Source organism: Cyrtonyx montezumae, unplaced genomic scaffold (genome assembly GCF_038088225.1).
Source record: "Cyrtonyx montezumae isolate F1298 unplaced genomic scaffold, pur_monq_1.0 scaffold_7, whole genome shotgun sequence".
NCBI classification, from domain to species: Eukaryota; Metazoa; Chordata; class Aves; order Galliformes; family Odontophoridae; genus Cyrtonyx; species Cyrtonyx montezumae.
This window is the reverse complement of record NW_027072078.1, coordinates 4,204,017-4,231,081: the sequence shown is the minus strand read 5'-3', so window position 1 is coordinate 4,231,081 and position 27,065 is coordinate 4,204,017. Positions and strand designations below refer to the sequence as shown.

Genomic DNA, 27,065 nt, shown 5'->3' with positions numbered 1-27,065 from the left:
CAACAAGCTACATGAACACTTCCCATCAAACACCCGGCCAGAAGACAACTCTCAGCAGCCTTCCTGACAACCTTGCCTGAAAACTTTTGATTCTGATGATTACAGAGTATATTTTTGCCTGCTTTCAGATGTGCTTTATGTGTAGGCAGCCATGGGCTTGGGAGCTGAGCAGCCAGAACAAACCTTCATGTAGTAACAGCAGATCTCAGACTGGTAATCCCACCCTTACTGACCACATGCAAAGATATCCCATCACCCTGATGCATTTTACTTTTGTTCGTGACGTGCATCGTTTTCTAATATTAGTCAGTCAACAATTTTGTTCCTGACTATTTTTACGTCCTTGCAAATAAATAAATAAAGAAAAAGGTTTGAAGTTTTAAAAGAACACTGACAAATAATCATTTCAGCCTTACTTGAAGAAGAAAGTAAATCAGCCTCAACACTGACCAGCTTATAAGCATTTTCAGCCTTAGCTGCAGATTCCTTCCAGAAGGAGGGAGTTATTGCTTTGATTTTTGATGAGTGATGGCAAGGTCTCAAAAATGAGCGATGGGAAAAAATAAAATCAAGTTATCTCCCCTTTCTGAAGAGTCTTAGGACACTGCTTTGAAATTTGTTATTACCACCAAAAAGCTTGACTCCAAAATAGCACATTCAAAGCTCCTTCCTTCTTCAGGATCTATTTAAAGGGATAGTGTAAGATTGAAACCTCATTTCATTGAATGTACTTTCAATACTAACAGTTATTTTAATCAAAGATGCGTTTTACCCATAGCCCAGGTAGTTCATTTATCACATTTCAGAGTCCAAGATATACTCTTCTTGTCCACCTTTTCCTTGTCTGTACTCGGATGCATAACAGCATCGCACTCAGGACTAAAGAAATGAAAAGGGAAGATCATACTGAAATAAAGATTTAAACAGACCTTCTGGTTCACTGTTAAGGTTACTTTTTTCTAAGTCGGCATCACTGAATCACAACATCATGAAAACCTCCAGTCTTACAGATACCTTCCTCACCACATCTAGCAATGGGGCTCCTCCCTCCTTTTCTGCCTCAGCTCAGTGAAACACATTCATGGTGACACAGTGTGCTCTCAAGCACTTTGTGGAGCTTTAGAACACTGAGGGCTTGCTGAGCCTTCATGTAAACATCAACATCAATAATCTCGGGTAGCCTACAGTTTCGCTCAGATCTATGCTCCCATCTGAGAGACAGCACTGTCAAGAAGGCAACTGTTCTCTCACCTGATAAAAGAATTAGTTGCGGAGGGAACAGAAGCATCTCCCCACTCTGCTTAAAATCTGACAGGATGCTGCATTCAGATCCTCATCAACAAGCAGGTAGTGAGAAACGTTTCCCAACTCTTCCTCAAAAGAATTCCCAAGTCCTCCCACTCCTCTTCCGCACTGCACACAGCCCAATCACACAAGTAGAAATAAATTTACACTGGAATGTTGAACGTGACTAGGATTTTGTTTAACATACGTGGTTTGAAATAAATTTCACCCAAAAAACATATGAAGAGATCTGCCAAGAATAATTCCAGCAAAGAAACTTGCATTCTTGCCCCATTTCTTTCCAACCTTTCTCCAAACACTTATTTAAATATCTTGCCCAATGACTCAGTTTCCAGCAGGTACTCTAGCCACTCACCCAAACCAACAAGGGTTTCATTCGGAAACCAACTGTTCTGCTTGGTTTCAGGAAACATCCACAGAATGCAGTTCTGCTTTTATATGCACATACCTATCATCCCACCAAATAAAAGCAAAGGGCAATGCCTAGACAGAAAAAGCATCCTCAGCCTGAGGGAACATTTCCAGGGAAGGAGCCTGGTACCCTCTGGTATCTCCCTGCTCGGCACTGAACACCTGGGAAGGTGCCCTTAGTCCATCCCTGTTCAACAAAATCCTCTAGTACCCAAGTCTCCCATTTCCACTGCATCAACTGCTGCTTGACTGCAGCTCAGCCACCTCCCACCATTTCACACATACTGTTCCATACCACGGAGCATACCTATGCAAGTCACTTAAACGCTTCTGAAGCTAGGATAGAGCAAATTGAATACTGATGCCATCTGTTAACATAGCTCCAAAAATCCAAGTAATTGTTTCCTTAAACTTTTTAAAATCATTTGTCTGGCTGACACTAATAAACAGTAAGCCCTGGCCTAGTATTTCACACAACGCTTATTCATCTTTGCAGCTAAAACCGTCCCTATAAAGCAGAATTTTTTAGGAAACAATTGTAATCACCTTGTACTTTAAGGGGAGAACACCAAATTTCTCTTCTGTCCTTAATATGTATGCCTTATATCTTGCATAATCCAATTCCTTTGAAATACCTGACTTGTGGGCAAGCACAGAATGACAAGAGGTGTTTGAAAAGAGGATTACAGACATGCTCTCAGCGAGTAATTAGAGAAAAGAGCTTTCCTCCCCCACAATAATATCAGAAAGTAATTTTAAAATATAATAACCAATAAAGAATTTGCTTCTGAGATTATGAAATCTATCGTGCAACTCATGGAGCCCTGATCTGCGAAGAGAAGATGAGAAATAAATAATTCCTCTGTCCTTTGTATGTTGTGTCTATCCTGATAGAAAGTTTCTCAGGGCAGGGACAAGCTCACCATGGTTACAGAGCACAAAGGCTTTCTGATCTTAACAGGGCCCAGCAGTGACACATATTGCAATAAGCAGCAACACCAAAGTTAATATAAAAAAATATTGCTGCGTAAAATCTTTTTATTTTTGGAACTGTAGTTTCAATATCAGAGAACTGTACATTTCAAAGCAGCAATTACTGCTCTGTGATCTCACAGCCACGTTGTGACCTCAGCCCCATCTCTGTTTATCCTGGTTATTGTCCGTAAGCCTAAAAGGCACTGGCAGAATATTACTAAGATCATCAACAACCCAGTCATGCACCAGATTTCCCTTTCTTATTTCTTACAAGTACGTGACAAGCAGTGATAGGGACAGCAGACTACCATCTGCATGTAATATGTAGGATATTAATATGAGCAGATGTTAATTATTCCATTTCTGTAAGTTCGTGACAGTTGCTAATGTATCAGAGATGTCTGGATCAGCACCGAGGCAGGGAAAACAATTTTCCAATTTTCTACAACAAAGCAATAAGGAAGAAATACTCCGGACTACATTTTTGCAGTAGATTTTAAGACAAAACTTATTTCAACAGCAGTACTTCCACTTCAGCCCTTATAAGCCTGCACAGCCCCATCCTCACATTCCTATTAAAAACTAACACAAATGGGTTTTTGCATGCGTAAAATCATTTTTTTTTCTCTCCTTCATTACAGCCCCAAAATCCTTTTGTTCTCCCTCAACTTGAAGCTGATCTGGCACTTTGGCAGCACGAAAACAAGCGTGATGAATACAGCACACCGATCCCCCAGCACTCTCTGCCCTCGCTCAGTTTGTGCAGAGCTGCTGATGTGGGCACTGCAGCCTCTGCTACTGTCCATACACAGCCTCAGCACCAGCCTTCATGAGGAATCCCACACGTGGCAGCCTACCTATCTGGCACTGAATTAAGTCACCACACCCCAGAAATGCTTAGCTGACATATACATACAGTTCCACACCAGCTCCTGTGACTTATCAGGCTCTGTCTTACTCGCTCTTTCCAAACTAATTAGGATCACTGTAACCTCGAGCTAGTGATGGCATGCTGGGAGGCACAGCACCTCTTTTTTATTAGCTGAAGGCTCATAAAAACCTGATGTTTAATTTAGCTGATTTTAATCAGTGTGGTGAAGTCCCAGCATATGCACTGCACTTCAGAAACTTCAGCATCACCGTGTGCTTCTCCTATGTTGCTAATGTGAGCAAATGGCACAAAAAAAACAACAAAGCAATGCAAAGCTCCTTCAATACTTGCAGTTTCATTTAGTCTAAAGTCAGCACTAACTGCCTAGTTCTCTTTCCTCTCCTGATCATAACACACAGCTCCGCAAATAGCTGTATTCTGATTTCAGTAACTGCTAACGCATACACTTCGCTGCAAAATCAACACGGATCAAGCATGTCGCTGGTGTACCTCTCAGCTATGGAAATAAATAACATTTAATAGATCAGTACAAAACATTTCCTTTGCATGCATGTCCTCTGTAACCAATGCTACTACTTTAAAGTACTGAAACTTGCAGTCGAAATCATCTAAGTCTTTTCCAGAGTAGAAACTAAACTAACACTCCTTATTTTCTCCCTGTACCCAGATTTACCCAGCTTGTGCAGGGTTTCTAAGTAATAGCATCACAGAACAACTTAGGCTGGAAGGGACCTTCAAGACCACTCAGTTCCAACCCCTGTGCCAAGGGCAGGGCTGCCTCCAGCAGGTCAGGCTGCCCAGGGCCCCATCCAGCCCGGCCTTGAACATCTCCAAGATTGGGCAACCCCAGCTCTCTGGACAGCAATGTCAAGGCCTCACCGCTCTCCTTCCCTCACTGTATTTCTGTGTTATGATGCTACACTAGCAGGACTGTTTCCAAACAGCCTGGCTTATCTGTCTGAGCTTAGGCTTCATCTTTTCCCTGTACTGACACACAGGAAGTTAACACCCACCCCCTCCAGACACATGCATACTACAGAAGGAAAAATTACCGAAATAAAATATTTAAGAGAATGACTACTACTGTTGGAAAGAAAAGTGAATGTGTCCTTGAAACAGTTCATCTTCAAAGGATGAAAAGCAGTTAACCTTCAGCAGCGACCGGATTTCCAGCTTCTGATCACTCTCGGGGCCCGTGCACTGTATGCAGAGTTCTCAAGGACAGCTTGATTTCTGGCATCTCTGGACAAGTTGGAAATTGTAATTGCAATCACAGTGAGCTTCTGTGCCTGGAACTGACAAGCAGGCAGGTCCCCCTCCTAAGAGGCTACACTTACAGCGTGCGTAAGCAGGAGGAAGAGGGGAAACCAAAAAAAAGGGAATCTACAATCAGATGAGTTAGGTCACCCCTTTCCCTCCCCCATCCACAGCAACTTAATATGATGGAAAGAAAACCTGTATAAATCACAGCTGAAGCACTGCCAGGCAAATGCAGCTACAGTGCTGTTTGTTAGCTGCTATTCTCATAGGGACCCTTTACTCCAGTTGGAAAGAGGGATGTTTACATAAATGACAGCAGAAGAGCATGAGGAAAAACATCTCAATGCCAGCACGAAGGATTTCGTTTCATCCTAAAGCCGATCTTTAAACCGAGGCTCAGGATTCACTCAGTAGCACTTCCCAAGCAGCCCTGCAGTCAGTGGAAGGACTACAAAGTGCCTGCACATACTACTCAACCTCTGATAGCGGAGCTGCCATTTTCAGAGTTCCAGATTCAGCTCAAACACATTGCTAGGCAGCATGAAGTTTATACAAGAAATTAAGTCAACAGAGAGATGAAAATCTGTTGTCACACTTCAATAATAAAAGGCAAGATCTTAGAATGACCCTCTGAGAAAATGTACCTGCATCTCCAGCTTAGGACTTAAGTCTATTAGAAATAATGGAAACAAGAGAAGACTTCTCTCACCCAATTCACCCAACTAGCTGGCAGCACTTCCCACAGTGGCCTCCAGACACAACTAGAGAACCAAGGTAACAACCACATCTGACTAGATCCCTCCCAGTTTCCAGCTGAACAGGAGATAAAACCTCTTTGACAAATGACTTTTTTTCCTCTTGAAGCCTCTGAACATAAGTTCTGTATGTCATCAGCACTTGTTTTTATTACACATAAGAAGGGCCCACAATTTAGCAAGTTTTTAATCTTTTTGCCATGTATGATGACTGACTGCTTTGCTCATTTAATTAATCAAACAGACATACAAATGACAGAAAAGATGCATGTATCAGCCCTCTCTATACAGGCAGCTTTGATTTGCTTGCCATACGCCTGGTGGAGGTCACTGTCACTTATTACCTTTACAGTTTGCTTGACAAATGCTCTCCTGCTCAATGAACGCTGCTACTAGAGATGGCAGGGAACTACATTAAGTCCAGGAAAAGTCAAGAATCCCCCTAGATCTTAATTATAAAACCATAAAAGAAACCAACTGCCTTTGAAGCTCTCTTGCCAGGAAACAAATGAGAATGGGAAATTTATTTCCAAACATAAATCCCAAACCCTTCAGTTTAATTTCTCCCAAGTTAACTTTCCCACCTAGCTAAGCAGCACCGCATTCTATTATTAGCTTCTGGCCCAGTATCAGCTGACCACCATCATTCAAACTGTCTTCATCTCAATGAGCTCAGGGACTTCCAAGGAACTCTGTGTATGCAGGCATGTGCTTGCAGCCTCTAATTATTTTCTAACAGATAATGGAGCATTTAAGTTCAGTGAGGACAGATTAAATTTGTAAGTGGATCAAAACCCTGGACAGAAATCAGAGCTCACAAGATTACTTCCTGAAAACACTAAGCTTAGAGGGCTAGAAAGGAAAAGCTCTCATCAATCGCCTGTTTCCCCAAGACACAATCATTTTAAGATACTTCTTAGCCTCAAAGATAGCTCGCTACACTTTCCAATTGTGGTGTGTCTTTGGAATGTATCACATTATCTGCTGAGGGTTTGGTTTGATGTTAAAACCATCCGATCAGGCTACTTGACTTACCAGACAATCATAACAGTCAAATAATTAGAGGCTGAGGAGGAGAAATTGTTTTCACAAGTGAAACTGCAAGTCCCTGTTCAATTATCAAGTAGCCTCTCAGCTGCTTATTTAACTTTTCTCATAATAAGCCTTCTCCTACCTCCCCAACAGGCTCATCTCTTCTTACTGCTACCAGCCTTAGGTTGAGGGGCAGGACACCTTCCCTCCGGATGCCAGCAGCGTGTGGCAGCTCTCCTCCCAGACACACTCCCCCAGGCACAGCAGCAGCAAACACATATGTATTCAGAGCTCAGACTCCGGGGCCCTTCTGGGGACCTTGAGGTGTGGGCAGCCTAGCAGGGAGCTGAAAACACCCCGAGCAGCAAACCATTTCAATGCCTGAGGGGAAATTCATTAACCTGCAAAATTATTCCAGAGACAAATGACCACCAATCTGAACTTCAGAATGAATTGTTTTGTGGTTTTGTTTATTTTTCCTAATTAAAAAAAAATAAAATCAAACCTACCTTTTACAGAACATTAGCAACAACCTCTGTAAGGTGCTTTAAAAAAAATACCACCCTTAACCCACATGCGCATTCTACTGCTTCCCTGGAGAAGGCAGTAAGGAATATGCAAAGACACAGACTACCAAACTACCATAGGAAAAATACTATATAAGAAAGCAGGGAGCAATGTTAAAGAAAATGTAATGGGGATTTGAGGAGAAAGCACAGAAAACAGACTCTGCTGCCATCCTCTATAGAAAAATTCCAAATAGGGAATGCAGCTTTTGCTGACAGCTAATTCATCATCCCCTGGTGGGAGGTGTTTGGCCATCGGAGGTGCTAACACCATACACTGTATCATTACAGTCATTACAGATCCATTAGCAGATGTTCCAGGTGCTGAAATGACAGCCCAGTAGCCAAATGTTTTCCTTTCCTTTCAGCATAACATTTAGGAGAGTATCTGAAAGCTTTAGCACTCCCATTGTGCCAGCATCAGAAGTTTAAAGCAAAGCCAACGGAACATGCCACTGCTGTCTGTACCAGCTACTGCTGTACAGCAAAGTGTCCCAAGTACCCTGAGTACACAAACCGGTGTTTGCAAGAGGCTTTATGTTTCCCACAGCCTCTCTAAAGGGAATACTAAGCTTTACTTGCAAGTACAAAGACACACACAACTGAGTAAGAATTGCCAACAAAAGCACACCTACACTTAAGTTCAAAAAAATCGAGTCAGCTGAATAACTCACGATACCTCCTTGGCATTAACCTCCCCTTCCCGTTGAAAAGACTGTCAGACTCTTCACTGAAGTCAATGTCCGTTACGCTCCTAATGGCAGTTAGCTCCTATGTAACTTTAAATTAAGTAACTGCTTTTGACAAGGCCATTCATAACACTCTTCTTACTGAAAAAACAACAACTGATGGATTGTGCTTTCACATGTTCTCATGAATTTTCCTAATAAGATAACGTCAATAGATAATGTCATTTCATCCAGCACAGTTACACGGACCAACGCCTCATTCTGACGAGGAATAAAACAGTTTCCTACTACAACTTTGCTTAGATATCTTTCATTGAAGAGTATCTCCTCATAATAGCTTTTCAGCTTAAAACTATGCCCCTTCTGGGACAGAAAGCCACGGTCACATTAAAACCGTAACCTACACCTTCCTTTCACATAAAAATAATCTACTAAAATGCTAGATGTTCAAGGCAACACATGGCTGAGTTAGGAGGCAAGGATGGCAGGAAGTTCTGTACTACTGAGTGAAAAATTATCGCTAAAGAGTGAAATTTTATTTGCCCTATTAACAGTTTTGTACAGCGAGGAATGTAACAGACCACTGCACACATATCAAATGCAGCACTGATACACAACATGTAATTCCTTCTCATTGTTACTCCTATCAGCTGATGATGGGGTCCAATTAATTTTTAGTTATGATTAGAAGTAACCTTCAGGTTATTACTGACCTTTAGGGCTCACAATAACCTACACCATTCCCCCACCTGGTTACTTCTGGATCAGAGGCACGCGCATGAGAGAACGTTAATATAAGGAGAAACCTCACCTAGTGTGGCTGCATGTTATGTACTTCAAATCTCTACAGCACCCCAAAAAAGTCTCAATGAGATGCATACACTGGAGGGGAAGGAGGTCCAGTGAATTAAGTCAGCTGATAAAACTGCGCTACAAAACCTCAAACACACAACTCGGTCTTTTAAAAAGAACCTTACACGTTCTTAGTAACATGCTTCAAGGTTAATCAATATTAAGGAAGGAACGATTACTATGATTTCCCTATCAGAAGGGCAGCTTTTCATCTGCTACAAGTCGTACACTTCCACTGACTTCCGTATGGCAATATCAATTCCATCTTCCTGTCCACTGACATCAAACAGTGCACAGGCAGCTTGCATTCAGAAGCCTTCCACCCCCTAGGCATTCACTTCAGTGCACTGCTGAACACCGGATTCCTTTTTCTGGAGCTGTGCCATTGACCATTATTTGTCCTTTAAGCAAACATCTAATCCTCTTTATCCCTTCAGTGCAATTCATTTCATTCAAACAGAGCCCACTTACTCTTTGTTTGTACACAACTATTATTGAATGTCATCGACATAAACGTTCAGGTGCAGTGCTCTTTAAAAAAGCATAGGAAGCACCTTGGTCTACACACAGCTTTAGTTCCACTGTGAGAACCCACAAGGAGCTGCTTGAAACAGCTAGAGCTGTAACAGTACATTGTTATTAATTTCTAGATGTAGGAGTAGATAATATAATGGGAGTACAATCTCCTTGTGGTCTACGGTCTCATTAAAGCTTATCAAATTAAGGCTGTACACTCAATAGAGCTTCAAAAACTTAAAAGTCCTATGTAATTTTCAAGTTCACAAGTGGGTTCTACAACAAAGTGCGAATTGCCATTGCTCCTCAAAATACTGCCTCTGATTTGGACACAAACATTAAGTGCCAAAGAGGCTTCATCTTGACACAAAGCGAAAGTCTGAACACTGAACATCCATAAAAATGATGACCTTGACCTTTTATTAACAGTATTTTAGACTAGTAAAGCCAGAAAATTTCAAAATTGGGCATATCTTTTTTTCCCCTGTTTTATTGCTGCTGACTGCTCCCAGACTCAGTGCTCAGTTCTCAGGGAAACTGAAGCAGAACAAACTTAAGCTTCCGTTCCTGTGAGTTCTACACCAGTGAAGACTTGCATACATGGCAAGAAGTTCCCCTGCAATTCCTTCTCTCATCCCTATACTCTCTGCCATAGAAACAGAAAATTGCTGGGATGTGAGACAGAGGAGTTTCAGCTTTCCAGTGGTGGAACAGCCACATGTAAGAAAACTCCAGACATCCTGAGGCCCATGACATCTGCATGTTGAAAAACCCAGCCCTTCACCACCTTTTCACTGATGTTACTGCTGTATTACACATATTCAGGGTTCCCAGAGTACCATTACCTACAGGCAATAATCTCACCACGGCAAAACACTGCCCTCATACTGACCTGTCCAGCTCTTCTACTTCAACGAAACAGCATCGACCTACCCCCAGCTGAGGTAGCTGTAAACTTTGTTTGGTGTTAGATCTTTGTTAGCATGGCTACCATGGAGAATGCATTATCACAGAGACAGCTTGCCAACGACTAACAGAAGGAGATGTCCCTTTTAAATCAGCTGCTGTTGTGCATAGGCCATCACACCGTAGCACATGCTGAACACCAGCATGATATTGGTCCTGCGTAAAAACCTTCTGTTATTTAAGGAAAACTGGCAGAAATTCCTCGTCACAACTTCTGCGGACTCAAGAAAGACCCCCCCAAGACTCAAAGCTACTTACATCCATAAACTCCACGTTGGCTTTGGGACCAGTGGTCTCATTAAGGATCTTAATGGCCACAGGAATCTTTACAGTTTCTCCCTCAGGGACCCAAATACCCTAGAAAGATAAGGCAAAGTGACAGAAGACTAGTAAGACAATGATCCAAAATTTCACTCAGTTATTTCTTTCTGGTGTATTTTGTCGCATTATGCAATTCAATTCTGAACATACACAGAATACGCTATTAGGAGGAAAAACCAAAATCTAACAAAACTACTTCTTACGTTAGAAGTAAACCCTTATGTAAGTGGATGGTTGGACATCAGCAAATGTCCTTAGATCCTCTTAGATTTCTTGTCAACAACTGTCTTCAAATGGGACAATGTAAGCACAAAGATGCATGTGGTTTTTCACTACCTACTGACTCCCACAAAACTGAACAAAACGCTGGATTATTTTATTCTAGAACCTGATGTTAAACTCACCAAAGCTACAGTAAAATCCCATTAGTGAGTACCACCAGCAATTAGGTAAGAACTTGATAGTTCACAAGCTGAAGGAGGCTAGTCACCCCTGCGTAGAGAAGACTCTTACCTTGTATACTGTTCCAAAGGCTCCAGAGCCAAGAACCTTCACTCGTTTCAGCTCAGTTTCCTTCAGGATACGAAGCTGTGCTTGGTTGGGCGCCGTACCACTTGGAGTCAAGGGTTCCACAAGCTACAAAGTGAAGCCCAACAGCATTAAACATTTGAAAGCATGAAAAACCATGAGAAGTTTATGTTGGGAACAACCAACCCAGTTAAATGGTAGAACGAGACAGTGAAGATTGCTGATATGGCACCTCGTGGAGCAATCTCTCACTTCTAAACAATCAAATGCTAAGAAACTGAGCAATGCTATGAAAAAAAAATATCCTCGCTCAACATTATTTCCACCAGGAATTGCACGACGGAATTACAAACTGAAAATTGAACTGGCATCACAGCAATGCACCCAAGTACTTCTGATAATGGAGGCAATATAAATATTCTCTATGTGACAGAAATACAGCATTTATTATCAGTGGACTGCATTATAGTTTTGCCCATTTAGGTGGCTCTTAAGTTTGTTGTATTTATTTTAAATAACCCTAATTAAACGGCTCCTCATATTCTCACTCTGTTTTGGGGAAGGGACTATTCTTCTCAACTTATGCTGTACCACAAAGGAGTGTAACTTTAAGGAGACAATTTTTAATAGCCAATAATAGACTGGGGAAAAAAAAGGCACAATTAAGTGATTTGTTCAAGAAGACAATTGTGTCCCAAGACACTTTATAAATAAACCACAATGGGACATACCATTAAAAATGACTTTATAAATCGATACTGTAGTATGCTTGTCAGAAAAGCAAAATGTTCTTTTTAAATTTATTTTTAAAGAACAAGTGAAAGGGACAATACTCTAAACCACAAAAAACAGCTTGCTCCATTACTGAGAGAAATAACTGAAGGCTACTCCTACTCCAATAGGATTTGCACCACTGCAGTATTCCAAAGTTGTCTGTTCATAAGGTAGGTGCTCAGTGGTTTCAGAACTCCTGCTATGGTTCTTTCAGCATCATGGACTACTTAATTAGTTGACTGGACTATAATAGTTCAGGTAGGAATATCATTAGCTGGAAATTACTTGAGCATGAAAACATAAAACCACCAAACAACAATAAGACACGCTATCACAGAAATTACTTGTGAGTTGCACTTTTTAAAGAATAGTTCTCTTCCTTACTTCCTATTTAGATGTCCAGTATTAATGTGGTGAAAGAAAGATTTCCTACTAAAGAAAACCAGACAGTCTGGAAGTATGCTTCTGTACTTCCAGTTTGAGAAGGATGAAAATAGCTTCTGTACTGCAGGTCATCAGCACAGGAATAGCTGGGAGAAGTAGTATTGCGGGTTCTAAAAATACTCTTGTAGAGTCTTACTGAGAATGATCAAGAAAAAGATAGGTTTATTACAACCTCCAGCAAGAAAGAGAGAAGTGAACTGAGGCTGTGTGTGTTTATTTCAGGATACTCTTGATTTAATCTTACATTTCACAGGCAAGACAATAGCCTCCCCACATACCAAGATCTTCTACTACTACTTCTATTAAGATCTTAGTCCCTCAGGAGAAATCCCACCAGCCACAGCTTTTATCTGACCAAATGAAGAACGAGCTGTTGTCAAAGCTGGTACAATGAAAACCACCTGCCTAAAATCATTTCTCCTTAATGCTGGTACGATGGCAAGGTTAACATACCTAAAAGCTTTCTGTAAGCCTGCACCTGTAAATATCTGTAAAGCTTTCTGTAAACCTGAACAGTATTCTACAAGCTATACAAACTCAAGCCAGGAATAAAGGTATTTAGGAAAACAGACTGGGGAAATTTAACTGACAGCAGTATGACAACTCCAAAATCTGGTGAAACATGGCTAGATGAACATGCAGATCTTCCTGAATTGACAGGAGTTCTGTGAGAAGGAGCACACCCTCACCTCAGTCTCCAGGAACCTCCGCAACGCTCTCTTCTTTTTAATGCTCTTGCGTCGAACGTACACAGCAAACGTCAGGCCCATGATGACAATGATGAAGAGGCCACCAATAACTCCCGCAGCAATCAAAGGGGTTCTAGCAATCAGAATCAGAGACTTCATTGTTAGGTGGGGCGACAGACCAGAGAACAACTGGGTACACAAAACACAACCACTTGGAAAGCTCACTGTCGTGTGACAGTTCCTTAGCTGGACCAAGTTTAAAATCGACAAGCATACTAATAACTTTCCTTGATTTCCAACAAGATAACAAATCCACTTTTTTTCAAACTGCCATGCACATGTGAAGAGTTGTGTGGACAAGGGGACACAACATGCACTTTGAGAGCAAACGCAAATCTGCAATGGCAAAATGAAGATACAGGTACCTGCAGTTTTACTGCAAGAGGTTTGTTTTCCTCTACTTACTCGTTGGCTGCAACTACATTAACCCATCTGTTCGCACAGCTACGGGGATAAAACAATTGCCTGAACTACCAACATGACACATCTTCCTGAGGTTAGAGAAGGGAGAAGAAACTTCAAAAATGTTGTGTCGAAGAAACCAGGGGGCATCATACACATGCAAGCCTTGCTCAAGTAAAGGATACTACTGTTTCAACAGAGTAACCCATTACTAGTAACATGCACCCTCTAAACTCTTTTTGGCCGCTACTATTCCACACTAATGCTTTGGTGTGAGTTTTTACAGTTGCAGCCATATGGTTCTGATACCTCTTTCCAGCAGTCAAGACCTTGAACATAAGACTGTTTAGTGAGAGCTAAAATATATCCCGTGAACAATACCAAACTGGGGTCAGCTTTTGAGCTGAAGCAGTAATGCTGCTCCCCACTCTCATTGCAACGCCTTTCAGCTTTCCAGGATCTTGAGCTAAAACAGCTGTAATTATTAGCTTACTTCTCAACAACGATAAGATAAAATGACCTGGCATACATTTTACAAGCAAAAAACAAAAAGACTGTCTCAAAAATATACTCTGTCTTAGGTGTGTACATTCTGATTTCTCCCACATAGTCAGTGCAGAGAAACAAACTCATGCCAAAGAACAATTCGAAGCAACTTCTGCCCTCACTCAGTTTTCTCTGTCTCTATAACACGGGTTGGAGCATTCAAAATCATATCTAAAATGAGTTATTTCCACAGAAAGCCACCAACTTATGTAAACACAACCAGTGCTTAACATCCCTACAACAGTGGCTGGAAAAAGAGCAAAGCGGTGCAGAAATCACGTCTCGTTAACTACAGGAAATAGGTTAACAATTGCCAAGACTGCAGAAGTATCATTGCTCTGGTTTAATAGTCTCCTCCATTATGTCTGAATGGAGATGAAAGAAACATTATGGCTTTATCAAATAAAAGTATCACACAGGTATTGAAAATTTCAGAGTCTCCAACGGAAACAGTAAATTGATTTCTCTGATCCCTCACTGCTCCTTTACATCATAGCACAAAGCCAAGCAGTGGGATGCAGCGCTATCTGACCTGGTTTGCTATGTTAAGGTGTACCTACATCACCACTGCCTACCATTTTGAAGCCCGTATCTAAATTAGCCATCAGAAGACTTTTAGGAACATAACACTAATGCTCTGCAGCAGAAGGATATTTTTTTAAATGATACATGAACAACCATAGGATTTCTACCACCACCAAACCATAGGTGGACAAAACAAGGAGATCTCGACTTCAAAATGCTATCAGTAACCACCATAACAACTGCCAATATCAACTTATATGTCACAGTATAAACTCAAAGTGGTCCAAGCAGTATTTGAATGATAGACCATAAGTAATCAGTTTTCAAGGAGATATCCATCATATCAACTCTCAATGATTTAAAAGGATCATCTTTGACAGTGAATTGAAATCACCAAACCTTTAGTCACTAAAACAAAATATGCTTTAACCATAGCTCATGAAAACTCAGATGATAATACAAATGAATTACTGAACTTCGAAAGGCCACAAAACAGGAATACTATGGCGTATGAGGGAAAAAAAAACTGTTTTAAGAGCTGAACAAAGAACTGCAAAAAGTCCTAATTTGAACAATGAGTAGCTGCCTTCACTCGTAGACCAACCAACCACCCCTACTGATATCTTGACACATACAAACACCGCAGACCTAAACGGATGCAGCTTCTCTTTGCTGTGCCAACACAAAGCTAAGCCCCAAAGTCACTAGCAATGAGGTTAGAGGGTGCATGTTACACAAGCCACTGCCATCAGTACCTTCTGGTATCATCAGTCCGTTCACTATCACGTCTCACTGCTGTTTTCAACCACGTACAGGTTATTTCCTAAGCATTTGAGTTATTTTGTTTGTCACCAACTCGTTTAGGTTATTTTTACTTAGGTTCATTAGGCTGAGTTTGCTTTTTTATCTGTTCTGCTGTCATCCTCAGCTCCCCTGTGTAGTTTTTCTAGCACTGTTGCATGTGCAGTATCTCAAATTTAATACTTGGGTGAATGTCATTAAATCACCATTTACCTTTCCTTCAGATAACTGTTAAGGCTGTTTAACATGGATCCCTGCAAGGTGTTACTGATCAGAGATACAGGTTTTTCTCCTATTCTGTCATGTTTTATTTTTCAATCTGATCTTTTTTTTCCAGCACATGCAACAAACCACGTTGAGTTTCACATAGTCCTGGACATGCACAGAAATGCTTCTCACTAGCAGCATGAAGGATGCAATCCGTTTACATTATTGTTACATTACTACCCCACAACGACCTCTGTGAATGTCTCCATCTGTCCACTACAGACTACTTTCCACTTAAAAATACTTCCACCAAAATTAACAGGAGCAATGCTAATGCTGTGACAATTATGCTGCCCTCAAAAAGAGATTTTGGTAAAGCCACCTGTAAAAGCACAGAGGCCCCATGTCCCTGATAGGGCTAAACTAAAGGGCAGAGAGCAGTTTTATGTCAACCCTGCCCATCCAGCAGAAGTATGGACAGCCAGAGGTTGACTCTAGCTCACATTTCTTACAGCTCCACTACTAGCCCACCACCAGAAAACTGCTGATACAGCCTCTATCTTCCTATACACACTGGAAATCTACTCCTGAGGGTGTTAAAAAAAAACTCTCTACTAGGCATTTCTGAACTTTCATGCTCATCAAAATAGACTCAGCAGTCCAAGAAAAATGGCTCTGAATCATAATTCAATCCCACATAATTAATTTGCTATTCCTCACCCCTCCCTCAGCTGAGGACAGAATCCTCAATTAATAACCAGAAAGGGGAGGTAGGCAGAGGGGAAAAAAAAGCTCTACGTGTGAAAAATTGTGCCTTCTCAACTGGAAACTGTGTTTAACAGGCTAAAATTTGGAAGTCAGATTCTAGTGCTCCCTTAGGAGAAATAAATATTTTTCTTTTTAAATGCCTATACAGTTTACCCACTCCTGCCCACCAAATCTGAGACGAAAAGTTCAAAGTCAGTGTTCCAAGATGGACAAGGATGCTCAACAGGGTGACCTATGTATTTCCACCCTCTTTGAAAGATCAACACATCTGCAATTCCCACAGTGCTCTGAGAGTAAGGTACTGAAGCCTAATTACTGACCTCAATTAGTATGGTCTCATACTCTAGACTGGAAAACAACACAGAAGAGAAAGGAAGTAGTGCTGTGGTCCATGCAGTAGGGGTGAGAAAACACCTGTTTCTACATCTTTGGCATTAACCCACCTAATACAATACATAAATAAACTGAGCTTTAAAACCAAGCTTTTCATTCCTGCCTCAATGTTTCCCAGCCCTCTACTGCTTTAGATTTTATCTACGTAACTCCAATTTCTTTCCTTCAAGGCATTCTTTTCTTGAGACAGGCAACTGACATGTTCCCAGGGCAGGAAGAAATCAGCTAGGATTATTCACATTAAGATGCGCTCTGCTTTGTATTTCTGTTCTTCAAGAGTGACGGTCCGGTCTCCCTTTCTCCACCTAATTTGAGGGTGTTTAAACATTGAGCAATGTCACCTCTTACATTCACATTAGCTTTTATCACAAGTGATCACAAATTGTAACTGACAGCTGATCTCACAATGCCTAGCAATTCCACATTTAAATCTAGATACAGGCAAACTGCGTTTCATCATACTGTCACCTCGCTGTAGGCACAAGTCTGGCGGCAGATAGTTTTAGCTGTGACTTTTCAACATGCAACTTCAGCTCTACACACTGTAGGTCCCACTCTGCCGACCCTACAGTTAAGCAAGTACCTTAGCATGTTAGGTGAGTCAACCTCCATGCTCAATGCTTTTCCACCATCTTTACCACAGAATTCTCAGCCACGAGCAGAACAGATGTCCCACTGATCGAGAGGGGCTGTTGAGAGCAACTGTGCTATTATGATGCATCATGACTGAGCAGCCATTTAAATAATTCAGGAGTACAGTGACGTTTCTCTTATTTTCACCATAAATTACTAAGAAAAATGTTTTAACTCCCTGTTAATGTAGCTGACTGGGAGTAAATACTGAAGTCCCACTGACTACGGCATCGATACAGATGCTTTTCATGGGTTACTCTCCCTGTAAAACCAAAAGCCCATTTTAAGGCTGAGATGTTTCTCTTCTGCCACAACACGAGGAGGGAATGCTCATTAAAAGCTTGCAAGTGACTTTGTTTTGAGGCTTTTGCTTTAAGTAAATGGATTAATGCTCCTTGTAAAATATTCCAAGTCAGGCTTCGTGTAATAGGGACTGATTCATCTGTGACAGAAAGCCAGTAAAATCCACTAGATGAGACTCACAGGTGAAGCCAGTTCATCAAGCAAAAGAACAATCATCCTTAAACTTATCATATCTCCTATTTTCTTTGCAAAGATTAATATTTTGCCTCAAATAGAGGAAAACAGCCCCTCAAAGACCACAGGTGCTGACATTCTGCTCTGAAACCAAACCCATCAACATTAGCTCAGAGTCTCTCTCTGCATAAAGCCTTCCTGTTAGAGGCAATAAACTCAACCTGCAGCACGCAGCCTTTTCTGCAATCAGTTAGAGTCCACAGGCTCAACAATTATGTCTGTGTATGAGAAATTATTATTAGAACATATCATTTTCTCAAGCAGAACCACAAAGCGCATTCTGGTGCAGGATGTTATATGCTGAGATCAGTTTGTCTGCTTCATGCTCATGCAATTGGCAACCTAAACTTGAATGGAGCTGGGTCATGCAGAGAACATACCTCCTGGCTTAAAATTGACCACAGACACTGAACAGAAACACTCCCTCACTGTGCAACAGACATTCAGGGAAGTCCCTCTAATGCCTTAATTGCTGTGATGTTTTGGTACCCATGATATGCACCTGCCAAAACGGGGAGGCCCAATTCCTTCACCCTGCAGTCTCTACGACCTCTCAATGAGGCAGCTGAAGTCAAGTCCAAGCAGCCCAGAAGTTACTTCAACGTGCCCTCAGTTTGCTCCACCGGTGACTGCAGACATGAGTAAACACTGCAGTCAGCACTACCAGCAAGATGTTTCACTTGGATCCAAGTGAAACGAGTGCTATTTTTTCTTTACAGGTAGCCAACAATCACATAGGTAGGTGTCTGCTCACACAGATGTGAGAAGCAGAGTTTGGTACAAAACAACCTGATCGCTAAAGGTGAATTTCTGATGAATCAGACATCATTACTTTGTTCTCTGCAGCATCCAGTACCCATTCAAACTGACTTGTAAAGAATAAAGATCAGAAAAACATTTCAGAGTACAAGTGGAGGAAACACCTGGACCCTTCACTCTTCTGATATTTTTCCCCAAAACCTAATGGTAAAGTGTTATCTGCATTGAGTGATTCGGCATACAAAATACTGATACTCACGCACGACTGCATGACAGCTCACCCATAGGACTGCAGAGCAGGCTTGCCTCCCTTAAAGGAGATGCTAGATGAAGTTCTCTCTACCCTGTGCCTTTCATTTTTTCTTCACAAATCATCCCTTTTGAATATGCCTCAGCCTCTGTGTAACTGTCTCTTCTGATCACTGCGTGGAAAGCCAGCCTTTCTTGAGTCTTCCAGAAGATTTAAACAGCACAGTTTCAGTGTCAGTGTCTAAGTAGTTATGAACAAGAGACTCTTTCCTCTTCCAGCTTTGAATCAACTGGGACAGCGCTTGCTTGCGCACGCTCCAGGAATACTTCACAGCAGTGAACTTTCAAGGACTGCACAGGGGATCAAACCTGAGATTCTGTCACAGGCTGCCTCTCTCTCTGAAATCTCTCTGACTCATGCTCAGCGTGCACACAGGACAACTCCAACTCCCAGCAGAACATTTCTGCTCAGGCTCCTCAACAAAACTCCCATGTGTGATCTGGCCAAGGTGAACAAGCCTCTTCCCATCAGTGAGCAGTCAGCCTAAGGTATTAATAAGTTCAGCACTGGACACTGGCAGAGAGAGGGGAAAAAAGCCATACAAAAATGGAACATGAAACTGATGAGAACAGAACTGTCACGCTGTGTTCCTGATCTTCAATATCATGTCATATCCAATCATGTGTTTTGTGATAAATGCAGGGCTTACATGGGTTTCAGCTGAGCTCTTTTTAACAAGGGATGGCATTAAATCATCTTTGGGCCCTATGTCTGAGATTAAAGTCAGAAAGAACAGAGGATTTGTGGGTTCTTTTTTAACAGCATTTGGAAATCTGCCCCCATACACTGTACATGTACAGAGGATTAAGACTTCTAAGGAAAAAGTCTGAAGCATATTAACACTTCATTCCACACTGGCATAAATGCTCTCAAGTATTTGAGGGAAAAGTGCCTCCAAATGACTACAACATTGTTGTTAATTGGAACATGCATTTTAGCTTCTCCTCATGAGTTTCTAAATATGTATAATTAACCCTTGTAGAGCATAGGAGGGAATATGTGTGACGAGCACTTCCAAGACAAGTGAAAAGTGAAACCTAATAAAGATTAGTAAGTGTAAAGAATTTGTTTCCGAGCATTTCTGATACTTCACTGGGATTTATCACTATAATATTTCAAAGACGCTGTCACATCCATTCAAACGCCTCTCATAAATAGTATCAATTGTTAGTAAATGTCATTTGATTATAAGGGAAAACAAAACAAAACAGTAGAAGATAAATGAGATCGTCTTCTTGATGCAAAGCTAACACAGGACTGTTCCTATACCTGGACATGCCCCTGAACTATACATCCATAACACATCAGTCCTCTCCAGTAGATCTTACACTGCCAAGTGGAAAAGAGAAATAAGCAAATCCTTCAACTCCTCTTAATTCTGGTCTTCACACTACCTCAAATTAAAAAATAAATATAAATAATAATTAAAAGACTCCGTGCTGAATATTACCCCTACTTTCTGTTCTCAGCTCTGATGACTTCTTGCAAGTCTCTACACACACAGCAACCTCCTGCCATCCTGATAGTCACAGATGTGACTCGATCAGAGGAACAGCTTGTGTCCATGGCAAGGATACGGTTCAGCACAACCTAGTCTCTGCAACAGCTGTTTTATTACAATTACTTTGATGTACAGTATGGCCCACATAAAGGCCAATGATGATTTAGTAGCACAGCTCTGCTTTCTCTTGAATTTCAGTATGCTACAACATGGCAGATTTTATTGCAGGTACTGCCTTGTCCAAATATTTCAATACCTCTATTCCAATAGCTGTTCAAATGTGTGCTCTGAATGGAGCACACCGACCTTTAATTCTCAATAGTTTAGTGATCAAAGCCCATTTTTTCTGCACACAAACACTTCCAGTCATAGCTGACCCTGCTATCAAAAAGAAGCTTGGGCTAGCAGACTTCCTTAGCACTTTTACAATTTTAGCTTTCCTGCAACTGTGCCTCTACATCTCCCAGTGATTGCACCCTACGCCTGGCTTTGAACATAAACCAAGCCATGAAAATTCGGAATGCAACTAGAGAAGCTAAGATTAGAAGATCTTTTAAAGGCCCCTCCCAACTGAAAAGTTTCTATGAGATTCCAAACCATCATTTCCATTGGTACAAAACCAAATGAAGATAAACTGCGTTATCATTACTACTTTTGACCTAGAGCTGGAAAAGCTGTTCCAAATTTACCAAGAAACAGATCTTATGCAAGCGAAAGGAAAAAAAAGGTAGTATCGTGTGCAGACCTCACATGCAAGCTCTTACCTGCATCAAGTGCTCCATGTCTAATCATTCAAACAAATAGTTAAGTGATTTTAAATAGGCAATTGAAAAGCTTGCATACAGGAAAAATTCCTGCAAGACCGTATTGATACTAGAAAGGACTACATCTATTCTTAGCCCCAATTTTGTCCCTCTTCTAAAGTAGACTGCATCAAAACACTAAGTCTGATCTGAAGAGACCTAATGAAGTAGACTCTGACTGTACACATGCTCTTAAAAAACATACAGTACCATCAATGCATTGTTCAAAAGAACTCCAACCAAGGGCTTTCCATTTACTGCAAGAACTGCAGCTCCTTTATCACCAGATGAGGCATGGTGGTTAAGGCTGAATGCTGAGAATTAAGACTTGGTTGGACTCTTCACTGCAATACATCTGTCACGTACGCTGTCTAAATACAATAGTGACAAATCCTGCATTAGGCAGGTAGATTGCAACTCAGACCATGAGCTTCAGTTCTAATTTATTATATATTAAATAATAATGAACTATTAGGAAACTATTCACCAAGGTTTAAACAACTCTACATCTCACATATTTCTCGAGCTCTATAAATGTATTTTTAATAATAGATAATTAATTTATAACATTAAATCTAAATTAAACCCTCATTTCAAGCCATAAAAGAACCCCACAGGTACGATATATACTGTTGCTCTATAATAAAGTCACTTTTTCACGACACCATTTTATTTCTTCATTGTATATTATTTGTATAGCCAAACAAGCAAATACAACACAAAGCTTATGAGGAGTGAAAAGAAATAAAGGTGGTGACATCTGCAATAGGGCTTTGTGACATTTTCCACTCTAACAAACCCTTTTCTATTTGGAATTTCTTAAATGCTTGTCCTTCAGTGGAGACCTGTTGTACCTGGACTACCTGCTTCTTACTTTCCCTGCTCCTAGATGAAATAACAATAACTGTGTCCTAAACAGACCAAGTACACATCATCATGTGTTCCTGCAAGAAACCCAATTGCTTTTAAAAGACTGAACACTGCACTTATGTTCCTTGAGAGCTCACCAGCTAGATAAGGTGCAAGGGTTGGGACACACCGTACCATACGGTAAGGACTGCTGTTCCTATATCCCCAAACCAACAGGATAGGTCAACTTGTATAGTTTCACTGTAGCATTTCTCTGACTGACATGTACTGCTAGGCAATAATAAACTACTTAAATCTGTCAAACAACAGCTCTGCTGCTGACAAGCATGGTCTATGGGCAGCAACCATCTTGATATGCTGCAAGAGCATTTCACTCCTGTTACACTGTATGTAAAACCAATTACAATAAATGACCAACTTCTTGCCTTATTCTATCCTGTGCGCTCTCAACAGGATCCTCACACTACTGGATCCACAGATTTTAAGCAGCAGAGAAAAGGAACAGAGAGGAAAAGAAAAAGCAGTTTCCAAGTCTTACTTATACATATGAAATATTAAAAAAAATAATGTTCCTTCAACTTTGTTCTGATACAGCATCAGAGAGCTCCACATCGGAAGTGTCTCAAGAGCAGCATCTTTTACTGTTCAAGTAATGCTGCTTAGTTTGTACCCATAGATCCTATTTCTCCTCCTCTTTTACACAGCAATCCTCCCCTTCTTCCCCTCCAGAAGTGACTATAATTATTCTATAAAAATAGAGAGCATATGGAATGCTTTTCCTCCAAGCAATGGAACAGAGCCCCATAAAAGCAAAGAACATTAGCAGTTTATTAGAGGTGGTTTCCCTTCCCCACCATCTAGTCAGAGTGGCTGTGAAATTCTACTGAAGTCGTACTGTGAGAGTGTTTGAAACAGCTGTGAAAGCATTTGCCTGCATTACAAAGGGTTTGTTGTTAATTAGCTCATGTACACACACAGCACATAAAAATGGCTTTTTTCATTCAGGAAGTGATGATTTGTTAAGACAACGTCCTTTGTTGATATAAAGCTAGCATTAAGGTTGTCATTTGAGTTAACATCTACACTTCATTGCATGTAGACACTTGACAAAGGTCCTGACTAATTCATTTCTGTTAGTTAAAAGGAAAAAGTGACATTTACTAAAGGTATAACAGAGGCATCAGATTACACAGATCAGTGACATTAAGGTGCTAGTTCTTCCCTACCATAACAGCTGCAACCAGCTGTGCACAACAAACAAGTCATTTTCCTCACGGATGATGGAGCACTACTGTAACAATTTACCTATCTTCTATTAAGGCAGTGGTTACCAGCTCCTTGAAATAGACATACTCCTCTTTTTGATCTCTGCTCTGTGCTCAGCATGGTTTGTTCCCCACCGCTCAAAGGAACTGTCAGCTGCCACCAACAGAAGGCATGGAACGGAGCATCGCCCGAGTAAGTGGGCAAGAAAAGGGGAGTTCTTGGGACACCCTGGCAAATCCTGGCCTCTGCCTTCTCTCTCACTGTGATTTCTAGGAAAGGGTACCCCAAACTAACATCCCTCAGCAATAATCTCATACCTGCTTGGGCAGAAGAACAGCAGGACAAGCTACAGGTGGCACGGCAGAACACCAGGCCCTTGCGTCCTCTGCATTCCCAGTGCTGAGATCTCTCAGGAAGGAGGCAGAATGGGAGCAAAGCAGCAGCAGTACTGGTTTCGTGCCAGCCAAGGACTCCACTTTGCATAGGAAAGAAGGCAAAGCCTGTCTCACTCCTTTGGGCCCCTGTACTTACCCACTCTGCAGAGGTCAGCCAGAAAGCTTGCTCAGCAGGCTGACTCAGGCAGCCACTTACAGCAGGACTACATTGTGATGGGACTGCTATGCACTAAGCACAGTGTAACGACAGACAGAACATGTCACGAGCATGACCAAAGGCTTTCTTTGCCTCAGCCAATCATGTGTTGTTACAACAACAGTCAGCATCTGCAAGTAATAGCAAGCAAAAAGAGGCACTTGTTTCTCCCATGACTTCCATCCACTTGAACTGGGTCTGTTATGATGGCATTCACTCCTTCAAAGATGGCACTTCTTGCTGTCAGTTAAGACTATGGTCAAAGACTTGGTGATGATAAACTTACACTAAAAATAAATGCAGTTTCTCACAGGAAAATGACAAGGACACGAGACCTAGCATGTCACCTAACAGCAATCTAAAATAAACAATCTACCATGCCATCATGACGAAACAGTGCAGTAGCCCTTATCAGTGGGAAGGGAGAAATTAAAGCATTTCTTTCACCCTTCAGGTAGCACTTCAAATGAAGTAAAGATTTGTGGTTTTTGTATGTGTGCATTTTTTTCCCCTTCTTAAAAAAAAAAGCTACGCAGGAAAATATGGAATACTGAAAGATTTTTTTCCCCCACAGAAAATAAGGGACCAAAGATAAACAGAAAAACTAACATATCACCTGTCCTTTGGAAGCAAGAGATGCACATTTCAACATAAAAATCCCTCTGCTATTCTATCAGACTCTTACAAAAGCCCCCAAAGTCAACGGATCACTGCAGAACTAATCTGTAAACTACAAAACTGTAAAGGAAAGCTAAAAGAAAATTGGGAGAAATTCAGGTCAATGTGACAGGGGTGAAACTAACGATTAATTATTTTCAAGCCTGTAGGTCTAGGGATACTCCATGACTTTTAAAGGGACAAGGAAGTGTTCCATCTGAAATATAACATATCCATTTTTGATCTACACTCCCGCTCTCTTAATGAGAAGTATCACTTTTGCCAGTGCAGTTTTGCGCATTTTTAGCCCAAACAAAATGTACTATGTTCACAAAGTACAGAATGTCACGCGTCTACTAAATACAGAAGTGTAAAAGCACTAACAGTTCCTTTCCTGGTTTAAAACGTGAAGAAAACCACCATTTCATTACACTTACAGTGCACTAGTTATCGTAAGAGAAACTTAAAACTCAAAGCAAACAAAAAATCCATGAGCTCTAGAAAACATTTGAGGGTCCTTCTCCCCTCGCACTGAAGCAAGTAGGAAATGCTTTGCCTGAGCACTGTAGAAGAACTGCTTTAACTTCCAGTAATCTGATCATTTGCTTTCTTACCTGCATACTAGATTGAAGACACGTGAACTATGGTTTACACAAGTAAAATGTGATATGAATATTGCCTGCTAACACATGGCTTAAGCCTGTGAGACAACACTTCCCTGAGCATCGTGGCCTCGCATCCAAGGTCCCAGGGTCCAATCACTTACTGTGATCAACAGCAGTCATCCCCTTGGCTTCAAGGAGTACACACTGAAACAAGTAAACAAGCCTAAACATGTCCTCCTACATCAGTAAGAGGATAGGGATCTTCACATAAAGTACCTAACTTCAAAATCTTTTCTATAAATGAACTAATAATGAAGCTGATCAAAAGGACAGATTTCTTATCTGACCCCAGCTCATGACAGTGACCCCAAAGCCTGGAAAGTCATACTAACCAGTTTGAGTCTTAAATCAACTTAATGCCAATCAAGGACTTCCACAGAAATGAACACAGTATAATAGCAATGTTTTAGGATTCTTCCTGCATTAACTTGTTCTGATCACCATTACTAAAAAACAAAACTGCTGGAAGGCTACAAGGTTTGGAGTTTTGGTGGGTTTTTTTTAAAACAGAAAATGGAAAAAGACCAAATATGACTTCAGTGAATTGAGGGAAAAATTCAGTTTTACCAAATCACTTTTTTTCCTCCCTACAGGAAAGTAAGGAAAAAAGATCAATTTTCTTTTCTTAAGCTCTGTTCCAGAAAAACATTCAACTGGAAGAAAAAACCCAAACCATTTGCTGTTCCACCAGATGTTTCCCCTACGTTTACTTCCAGCAAAATTTCATCAAGAAATACTTTGGCAGAAAATATCAGAATCAATTTTTTTCTGCTTCTGTTTTACCAAACCAAAAAGATGAAATTAACAGGCTTTGAAACGGTAAGCCAACTTTAATGTTCAGAGGCGTATCTTACTTCAGAACAAGTTAGATTCCTCTCACTCTCTGCACTTATGAACAAACTGGATAGTATAACACTCCTAGGGTAACCAGGGAAGAACCTCATGTACAAAAATGGAGAAGTGGTGGATGTTACCTAGCATGTTGTGGTAAAGTGGACTGTCGTGTCCATGGATAGTAAATGCAGTCATGACTAGCGGGACCTCTACACCTGCAGGCAATTACAGAACAAAAGACGTCATTTGCCATTCACAAGGACATGCACACGCATGCGCCCTTGTCCACATGTGGAGGATGGAGGACACACAGGGTATGATCACTCAGCAAGTACCTATCCATCAGGCCAACGCAGTCCTCAATACGCGGACCTATGCACCTGCAGCAAATCCAAATTGAGAACAAGAAGAGAGAAAAGCATTATTTGCAAATCTAAGAAGCAGAAAGCCCCTCTTTGTGACACACTCTTAATTATAATTCTAAAAAGAAACTCAAGTCACCACAAAATTATAGATTGTGACAAAAACAAGCCTGCGAAGGGAACGATAATAGCAACATAAACAACATTCCAAAGTTGGACCATTTGTGGCTCAAACAGTATTTAAAGCAGATTTCACCTGCATACGTGGGAGGCCTGACAACAGAAGCACCGTTTCTGGATGCCTTTTGGATAATCAAACTAGTGATTACTGCACAGACGCTGTTCATTTGCTACGCATGAGACCTCCGGGAGCACAGTGCATAACTTCTTTTCCCCTCCCACTTCCTGTAATTGATGCAAATTGCTCATTCTGTTTTAAGTTTCTAGCTAGGGCACGTATTTCGGAAGCTGACTCTAAACTTAGCAAGAATGAGACTCCCATTAGAAAAAAAGTGAAACGCTGGCTGCTGATCCAGGCACTTTATTCTGCCACCTGTAGATGCTACCAAAGGACTTCCAACCACAAATTCAGCAGGTGCT

The 27,065-nt window shown here is 41.1% G+C and overlaps 1 protein-coding gene across 1 annotated transcript in view; it reads right to left on the bottom strand.

Annotated features, from left to right (window-relative positions):
* ERBB4 (erb-b2 receptor tyrosine kinase 4) overlaps positions 1-27,065 on the bottom strand; it is a 474,646-nt gene that overhangs the window by 87,132 nt on the left and 360,449 nt on the right. The window contains exons 16-19 of the mRNA XM_065751277.1: positions 26,244-26,318; positions 12,976-13,108; positions 11,054-11,176; positions 10,478-10,576 (exon numbers count right to left, since the gene is read on the bottom strand). Of these exons, the coding sequence (XP_065607349.1) occupies positions 10,478-10,576; positions 11,054-11,176; positions 12,976-13,108; positions 26,244-26,318 (430 nt within the window). The remainder of the gene's footprint in view (positions 1-10,477; positions 10,577-11,053; positions 11,177-12,975; positions 13,109-26,243; positions 26,319-27,065) is intronic.